Genomic DNA, 9,264 nt, shown 5'->3' with positions numbered 1-9,264 from the left:
ACACCCTTCCACACACTCATCCGTCAGCTCACAGAAACCCAAACAGGCCCTCATTCAGAATAAAAACACTGGAGAATGTTTTCATTCCATACGATCCGTCCAAGTCTCCCTATCTTTTTGCTGTTGTTTTAGGGATATGTTGGGAAAAAAAAGAGATCCTTAAAACAGGAGTTGGGTGAGGTGGTTCACACCTGTAAACCCAGCACTTTGGGAGGCCAGGGGAGAGGTTGTGGCAGATCACGAGGCCAGAAGTTCAAGACCAGCCTGGGCAAAATGGTGAAATCCCAACTCTAACTAAAATATATATATATATGGCAGATGTGGTAGCGCATGCCTGTAATCCCAGCTACTTGGGAGGCTGAGGCATAAGAATCGCTTGAGGCAGGGCACGGTGGCTCAAGCCTGTAATCCCAGCACTTTGGGAGGCCAAGACGGGCGGATCACGAGGTCAGGAGATTGAGACCATCCTGGCTAACATGGTGAAACCCCGTCTCTACTAAAAAATACAAAAAACTAGCTGGGCGCGGTGGCAGGCGCCTGTAGTCCCAGCTACTCGGGAGGCTGAGGCAGGAGAATGGCATGAACCCGGGAGGCGGAGCTTGCAGTGAGCTGAGATCAGGCCACTGAACTCCAGCCTGGGTGACAGAGCGAGACCGTCTCAAAAGAAAAAAAAAAAAAAAAGAATCGCTTGAACCTGGGAAGTGGAAGGTGCAGTGAGCCGAGATCGTACCGCTGCACTCCAGCCTAGGTACAAGACATTGTCTCAAAAAAAAAAAAAAAAAAAAAAAAATCCTTAAAATCCCAGTGCAATATTGTTTTAGTCCAGCGCACTGAATTAAACCTGCACGTTGCAGCCGTAACTCCCCCTTTACAGAACCCAGAATCTGGTGAGAATTGCATCGTATTTGACAGTGAGGAAAAAAATACAGTACACAGCAGTTTTAAAAAAGAGCATTTTATTTTAACAAAGAATAAAAGAGATCAATATACTGTAAATGGATACAAAAATAAATATTCATTCAGCATATTAAAGATATGTGCTTTGACATTCATTTGAATTGGAGATTCAAGCCTATTGTTATCTTATGAACAATTCAGCAAACAGGTCTGGCATTCTTAAAAATATAATGCTTTGTTGGACAAAACGGAAAAGGCATGTCCCCTGGTCTTCTCCTCGATTCACCTGTGAGCTCATCCACATCTAATGGACCTCTGGGTCTGACTGTCACCTCCACAGGCATGGCGCTGGGAAAAGGAAACTGGTTTTTCATATTTTAAACCGGAAACTCTCACGGTCACAAATCCACCATGTCACGTGAGACTTGGGAGATCGGATGAGCTGTCTCCCAAACCCCAACACCTTCCACCTTCTCAAAATGAAGGCTGACAGGTGAGGCCCCTTCCTGCCCTTTCACTGGGAGATTCTGAATGTGGGATGGTGCTGACTCAGGCTGGGCACAAAGGAGAAAGGAGGACATGGAAAATCCGACAATTCAAAGTAGAAATATTTTAAACATATGTGAAAAACATTTGGAAAGAAGACAAGAGGCATCTGGGATGATTTCATTACAGAAATGAAAAAAAAATAAATTTAGTTCTAATCTTCCTGGCAACAAAGCCCCAGAGGAGAAGGATTGTCTGAATATAAAAATATACCCGTTTGCCTGGTTATGAAGACATATTCCTGCACCGAATTCTAGAAAGAATATACTTTCTTCTAACAAGTCAAGAGTTTTTCTTGCACTCATTAAAGGGGGGTTTGTATCTAAATATTTTTAAATCTTATTAAAATGCATAAAAGTAAAAAGATATTTCATACAGAATCAAGCCTATGAAATCATAAATCTATAATTCTAACAAAAGATAAAGACAAAAACAACCTTGTTTTCACGAGTTGATTTTTAAACTCCAAATTCCTTTATTCGAAGCAGCCATCTGCTAATATTACTGAATGACAAGTCTTTGGAAATGATAGTTAACCAAAAATGCAGAAAGAATCACAGCAACTAATGATAATGAAGGGGAAAATGTAGAAAATAAAATGTTTAGCCACACGTTGGGGTTACAGCATCCAGGCCACCACTGACATCTCAGCAGGGCTATGCCGCCACTTTGTATTAAACGTCTACTCCTCCGAGAATGCCCTTACTAAATTAAGTGCAAAGTAAGGCATCCCACCCCAGACAGAGGGATCCACATCCTTTAATCATGATGCAGGCCACTGCAATAGGGAGATGGATGCAGGACGCAGCCGGGGTGGGGCGCCCAAGCGACACACTTAGACGGTGATCTGTTGGTTTTCTCTGAAAAACGGTCTCTGGTGTGAGGCACAAATATCTGGAAACATCCGGAAGACCTGGTCTGGCGGCGGCTCCTCGGGGGCCTGCATCACGGAGCCGGCTCCACAGCTCTTCCCAGCCTCTTCTGCCAGCTGCCGGACATAGAGCTGCTCAATCTAGATGGGAGATACAGAAAGTCAGAGGTGGAGGCGGAGGCTCCAAAGGGGATGCGCACTGTCTTTGACCCTAGCCAGGTCCTCTGATGACCCCAGTGCCACGTGAGTCCCAAGTGAATGAGCCAGAATGCCAAGAAAGGGTAAGCAGTGCTCCTGCCAACACTGTTCCATACTCCCCAGTACTGTCCCAGCTGTGGGACAGCCAGCACCCAGAATCCCACCATTAAAGATTAATTCCTTTGACCACATGAAATAAGGGCTGACAGTGCCCTAATCTGTCACTTAGACCTTCAGGCAACTGAACAGGTAGAATCTTTCTGGATAAGAGGCTTAGATTTAAAAAACAAAAAAGAAAAGCAGAAAACACACACACACACAGATTATGCGCCTCCCAGACACCAGAAGATGGTTCGGAAATGGCAAGAATCTGTTTCCCCCATACTGAAGGTCTTGCCCAGGCCTGCCTCCTACACAGGTGGAAATTCCGTCCTTGTGACCTCTTCTCCAGCCCAAAACTTGATCCTTACATGAGGGGGCCAGGAGACCTGAATGCAGGGCTCAAAGGTGCCCATAAGGCCGGGAAGCGGTGGCTCACGCCTGTAATCCCAGCACTTCAGGAGGCCGAGGCAGGCGGATCACGAGGTCGAGACCATCCCGGCCAACTTGGTGAAACCCCATCTCAACTAAAAATACAAAAAATTAGCTGAGCATGGTGGCATGGGCCTGTAGTTCCAGCAACTTGGGAGGCTGAGGCAGGAGAATCGCTTGAACCCGGGAGGTGGAGGTTGCAGTGAGCCAAGGTCATGCCATTGCACTCCAGCTTGGGCAACAGAGCAAGACTCCATCTTGAAAAAAAAAAAAAAAAAAACCTGCCCATACTTACCTGCACGAGAATGAGTTTGGAGCGCAAGGGGGCCATATCCGGAAACTCTTCCCCAAAGCACAGCACCACCCTGCCGTCGGGAAGCCGGCCCTGGCTGTTATAAAACTGCTGCAGCTCTGGAATGACACAGGCGGAGGGTGTTGGCAAGCAAGGCCGAGATGACCTCCAACTCCCGCAGCAGCAGGGCTGGGGGATCAGGAGGCCCAGGGCTTAGCAGGGGCTGGGGGATCAGGAGATTCGGGGCTTAGCAGGGGTACTGCAGCAGGTAGGCCAGGGCACCATGGGATCTCAAACTGGTGGCCCTTGGGCCAAATTCCAAGCAAGGAGCTGTTGGTTTGGCCATTCCAGGTTGTTGCCGGGATTTTAAGGCCTGAGTTGAACGCCTCTCCATGGGCACAGCTGCTCAATGCTCCCTCTTATCTCTCGAGAATTCGTGCATTGCTCTTACCTGCCTGGCCCCTGGAGGCAACTGAGTTTGCAACCACCACCTGATGACACCAGGGAGGGCTGCAGCCCTCACCCGATTCTCTGACAGCCAAGTGAAAGGGTCTCAAAGTGGGGCCAGTGGACCAGCAGCAGTTGCCTTCCCTGAGAGTTCATTAGACATGCAGAATCTTGGGCCCTGCCTCAGACCCATGGAGTCAGAGGATGTGAGGCAGCCCCAGGAATCTATGTGGCAGGACGCCCCTCCATGCCGTGCCGTGCCGTGCTGCCTGCTCAGGGGTGATAACCCCGGCCTCACACCCCCTCATTAGAGGGATTCCTCAGGGCTTATGCACCTGAGCCCACACACGCCACCACACCTGCCCTTCCAGGCCCCTCCTCTGGGAGTTCTCAGGCCAGTGGCAGCTGAGACCTGACACTAGCTCGGGCTGCTGCAGAGAGAGGAGCAGAGAGCATGGGGACATGGAGAAGGGAGCCGCCATCCTAGCCCTCCAGAAGACACCCAGGCTGGGATCCTACACATCCTCCTCATAGAATAATGAAAGCTGATGGGCAGCACTTAGTGCATGCAGCTGCCATCCTGAGCACTTAGTGTGCGGAAAGTCAGCGTATCTCATGACCTGCACACAGGTCCCCAGAGACCTTACTAAGACACTGTTTCGGATCCTGTGGTTGGAGCAGGGCCTCAGACTCTGCATCTCTAGCCAGCGCTCAGGGTCTCTCCACAGAACATACTCCAAAGAACATGAGGTTAAGTTCCTTTACCCTCCCGACAATCCCCTGAGGAGGGTACTGATTCTGCACCCCCACTGTACACACGGGGAAGTTGAAGCATAGAGAAGCACCGCAGGATCGCTCAGTGGGAGAGGACAGAGTGCCATTCAAAGAAGCCCCTCCTTGCCACACCATGCCCCTCGCTCCTCCACATCCCTCTGTGAGACCACAGGGCCACCCTGAGCTGCAAATGGCACATGGATAGGAGGCGTGATCTCTAAGACATGGGGGCAGCAAGGTGACGACGGTACAGACCTCGGAAGAACTGGCTGGTGTCGAAGACCTGGACCACCTCGTCGCGCTCCAGCTTGTTGGGCCTGCCCTTGCACACCACGGCGTTGCCGCTGCAGAACACGCGGCCCTGGCACAGTCGCTTGACGAACACGCCCTGCCGGCTGCTGTGCAGCAGCACCCCGCGCTCCAGGTGCCCGAACAGCTTCCGCGTCACCTGCCTCTGTCGCTCGCTGGGGATGGCGTCGGCCGGTGGGAAGCGCACCAGCTCCAGGCCCTCGGGCCCATACAGCTTGGTGCCAGGTAGCCCAGGCTGGCTCAGGGACAGGCGGCAGCCCTCGGGGCAGGTGGTGGTGGCCTGGCCCACCAGCTTGCCCCCATAGTAGAAGCTGATCACCATCTGGGAGAACGCTGTGGACGAGAGGGACACGATGAGGGTGCTGCGGGGAGACACACAGGGTCCCTCCTGCCCAAGTGCACAGTCTGTCTCAAACCCACATGGGTAACTCTTTGTGTTTCTTGAACCACTTTGATAATTCTGGGAAAATCCGTGTACTGCTTGTAGAAGTAATGTTTTTATACGCATGAACAAATATACAGAATGACTAAGGAAACCAATGACAGAAACTATGAACTACAACAGTGTTCTCTGTTCTTCTTCATTGACTCTTTAAATACAATGTCTAGAGAAGGTCTGGTAACTGTTGTAATTTACAAGTCAGGCTGACGGCAAACGATGTTTCGATGTTTCGATGTTTCGACAATTGTCATTTCTTATGATGATACTCTGTCTCAGAGGCACTGCTAAGGACACTGTGGTCTGCTTTCTACATTCATAACAAAAGGAAATGCTCAATTTAAACCTGAAGTTAAAGAAAATAAAGACATAATCTTTTTCTCAACAAATTCACAGTGCCCTTGGTATTTCCTGGATTTCAGATTAAGAATCTCTGCAAAACCCTCATCCAAATCTGTTCTCAGGAAAGAGTCTGAAAAACACTCCAACTAAAGCAGGGGTTCCCCAAATGTGGCACACACAGAATAATGCGGGAGGGGTGACACATGTAATCACAAGATTATTCCATCTTCAATACTCCCCCAACCTCTGATTACGATTACCTCAAAAAGCAAGCCTCAGTTTGGTGCTGATAGCTCTCTAACACTTAACACCTGTCAACCTCCCCTTTTGAATAATGGCACTGAACTTAGGGCTCCAAATTCAGGGCATTGTCGGACGTCAAGACAAATTCAATGAAAGCCAAATACAATCTTAGTCAATTCTAGCCAGACAGTATCACCTACTTATACCAGGTGGCACAGGTGGCACAGGTCTTCCTTTACAGGCAATGATAGTGGGTTCTCACTTAAAATAAGCTTTAAAAATTCAGACTTGAGGAAAAACATGATGTTAATAACAGTCCAGGCTGTGAAAACCAGTTGTGACAGTGGACCTCAAGTGACCAAAGTTTGGAAAACACTAAACTAAGGTAGGAATGCAGATAACATGTAAATGCAGGGAGGTATCTGCATTTTAATCGCCTTAAACCAAAAGAATTACATACGCTAGCAATGAGCTTAGTGAGTTCGGGGCTCCTTCTAAGTACCCCAGACCAGTTCAAGGCTGCCTTGTGGAGCCACACAAATTGTGAGGTGCCCAACTCCATGGCGCCCCCTAGAGTTGTGCAAGGCACCACATCTGGGGAGGCCTTGAGGCCATCTGTGGTCCCTGCAGACACTGCTGGGTACTCAGAACTCCTTGGACCCTCCCACTGGGCTCTGCTCCCTGCCTTATTATTTGACAACCCACCATGCACGGGCTCCATTTCCAGCCATGCTGGAGTTACACAGGTTCTAGAATCACGCAGGGTAGGAAGCCAGAGCTGCAGGAGCTCTGGTCCACCTCATTGATTTGACACTTGAGGAAACCGAAGCCTAGAGAGGGTCACCCAGAAGGAAATGGTAGCACTGGTCTCGCTCTTCTCTGCTCACCATCCTCCCTGCTGGCCTTGCTCTTCCCTGCTCACCATCCTCCCCGCTGGCCTCGCTCCTCCTCACTCACCATCTTCCCCACTGGCCTCACTCTCCCTCACTCACCATCTTCCCCACTGGCCTCGCTCTTCCCTGCTCACCATCTTCCCCCCACGCCAAGTCTGCAACTTCTGCGCTGCCTGCTGACTCCACACACTCCCCTTCCTTCACCCTGAAGCAACTTTCGAACTTTGTTCCAAAGGAATGAAACACTTCAGGCAACTCCGTCACCCCTTTGGCCCTTTGCCCTGTCATTTCCGGGGCCTTATCTTGGTACCAGCACCTCTCAGTCATGTGAACTGGCAGCTTCACCCAGAACAGCTAAGTGCTTCAGAGACACCTGTGCAGGAGTGTCTTAGTGACCACACGCCACAGAACGTCTTATGCTGAGAGAAGGTTCCAGCTATCAGGCTTGCACCTGACAGGTGAGAAGCCACTCACCAAGGGCTGCCCAGGTGGGGCAGGTGAGCCTTCTGCAACACTAAGGGCCCCACTGCAACCCAGCCCTGCCCTTGCAACCCACAAGAGCAGCCGTGCTGGGGAACGGCCTGACCACACAGGCAGCAACAAAGACGCCCACAGCACAGACCCTGCAGCCCACCTGCCTGACGTGCGGTCCCAGCGCAGCCGCTGCCCAGCTGGATGACCTCGGGCAAGCCGCTTCCCCACTCTGCCTCAGGTTTTCATCAGCGAAGCAGATAAAACAGCATCCACCTCACTGGGCTGCTGTGAGGATTATCGGAGCTTGTATTTGTGCTTGGCACAGGTAAGCACCAGTTAAAGAAACTGGGTAACAGGACAAATGCTTATCTACACAGACAAGACTCCTGAAGTTATAAATCATAGCCTACGGTCTACACAGCACCCACCAGGTGCTGTGTCCAGGGCACGGGACCTACCAGCACACTTAACCCTGAAAGGTAGATTATTAATGATTATACCCATTTTCCAGGTGAGGAAACTGAGGCATGGATTTACACAGAGGTGGGGGTGGGGCTGGACAGAGGTACAAAGCTCACAGCTTCTAGAAGGACGTTTAGGATGCTCTGTGCATGAGGCAGTGGCTGTGACTCTGCTGGACTAATTCAGGGACATGCTCTCCCCAAATTGTGTCTCTGCATCTTGCTGAGACGACTCAGTTCTGTGCCTGGCTACTCCACAGCCCCCGGAAAGCATCGGTCAGCAGACTCCCAGGTCACAGCCCGGTGGCTGGTGAGCCCGGAGTCAGCCCCATGACCCAGGGCCTCCCAGAACTGAGCTCCTGTGGCAGCTGCCAGGCACAAGGAGGCCTCAAGAACAGGCTCTAGTCAGAGGCCTGCGTGACCTGGATGAGACCCTGAACTCTCAGTCTCAGTCTCCTCATCTGTGAAGCTGGAGTGAAAACAACCCCCAGCTCAAAGGGCTGCTGGGAAACAGACAAGAACTTCACGGACAGGGCATTGTCATCTCGGTAGTTTTCTTGCCTGGGTGAGAACCAACCTCCACAACCCAAAAAACTGTCCCATGCGGACCTCGGCCAGCATGCTCCTATCCCGGCCCCATTTCCTCCTCTGCCCAGAGGCCCAGCCCTAACGTCGGTGGCCCATCTGATGAGACCAGCTGCTGGCCTCCCACAGAACCAGCCAATGCTGGAAGATGCCCCGGCTTCCCTGTTCAGAAGATGCTGTCACCATGCCTGAGTGTCAGTTCCAGGGGCAGCTGGCAGAAGTGCAGCCAGGGTCCTTAGCTGCTGAGACTACACACAAAGGCCACCTCTGCCCACCGCAGGCGGGTGTGGGGACGGGACAGCTGCGGGGAGGCCCCCACTCTGTAGCACACAAAGCTACGTGACCAGGGCTCCTGAGCCTGTGAAATAGGAACAGCCGCACCCACCTAGAGGTGGCAGGCACGGGAGCCTGAGACAAGGCTCTGAGAGGCTCCATCACTCCACCTGCGGCCCCCAAAGAGGGGCAGCCCTGGCATGGATGCTGGCCTGTCCCTCACTCTCTCTCCTGCAGTTACAGCCTCAAAAAGCACTCTGTCTACTTGCTGTTTCAATCCAAGAAAAGGCTCAAAAGAGGCCACTCGCCTGCTCCTGACCAAATGGTGAGGAGGAGAAATCGGGGCCTCGACTTCCACACCAGGTCCTGCTCATCCACAGAACCCCGCAACCCTGCTTGGGTCATCTGGGCTTTGTCTTCAAACAGTGCCCGTGCCCTGCTCAGCCCGGACCACCCCGTACCTGAATGGTGCGCGTCGTAGGCGGTGTACCCCGTCACCAGCGACACGCCTGTGGGAGAAACAGAGAAGCAAGCTCAGAGCCACCCAGGTGTGGTGCCCAGGGAGCTACCCCAATCGTTCCTTCTCCAAGTCCCTTAAAAGGCTGCACATGGTGGGCCAGAGGCCCCAGGGAGCACAGGCTTCCGCTGAATTCAGTGCTTTTCCCCACCAGAGCAGACAGCCATTGTTT

At 51.7% G+C, this 9,264-nt stretch overlaps 1 protein-coding gene across 2 annotated transcripts in view; it reads right to left on the bottom strand.

Moving 5' to 3' along the window:
• Positions 1-939: 939 nt before the first annotated feature.
• LOC105496801 (interferon regulatory factor 8) overlaps positions 940-9,264 on the bottom strand; it is a 68,117-nt gene continuing 59,792 nt past the window's right edge. For both annotated transcript variants that reach the window (XM_071085055.1, XM_011767417.3), the window contains exons 6-9: positions 9,037-9,084; positions 4,812-5,198; positions 3,339-3,454; positions 940-2,455 (exon numbers count right to left, since the gene is read on the bottom strand). In XM_071085055.1, the coding sequence (XP_070941156.1) occupies positions 2,279-2,455; positions 3,339-3,454; positions 4,812-5,198; positions 9,037-9,084 (728 nt within the window). In that variant the 3' untranslated portion in view covers positions 940-2,278. The remainder of the gene's footprint in view (positions 2,456-3,338; positions 3,455-4,811; positions 5,199-9,036; positions 9,085-9,264) is intronic.

This window comes from Macaca nemestrina, chromosome 18 (genome assembly GCF_043159975.1).
Source record: "Macaca nemestrina isolate mMacNem1 chromosome 18, mMacNem.hap1, whole genome shotgun sequence".
NCBI classification, from domain to species: domain Eukaryota; kingdom Metazoa; phylum Chordata; class Mammalia; order Primates; family Cercopithecidae; genus Macaca; species Macaca nemestrina.
Note: the sequence above shows the minus strand (reverse complement) of the source record. Positions and strands in the feature narration are given on the sequence as shown.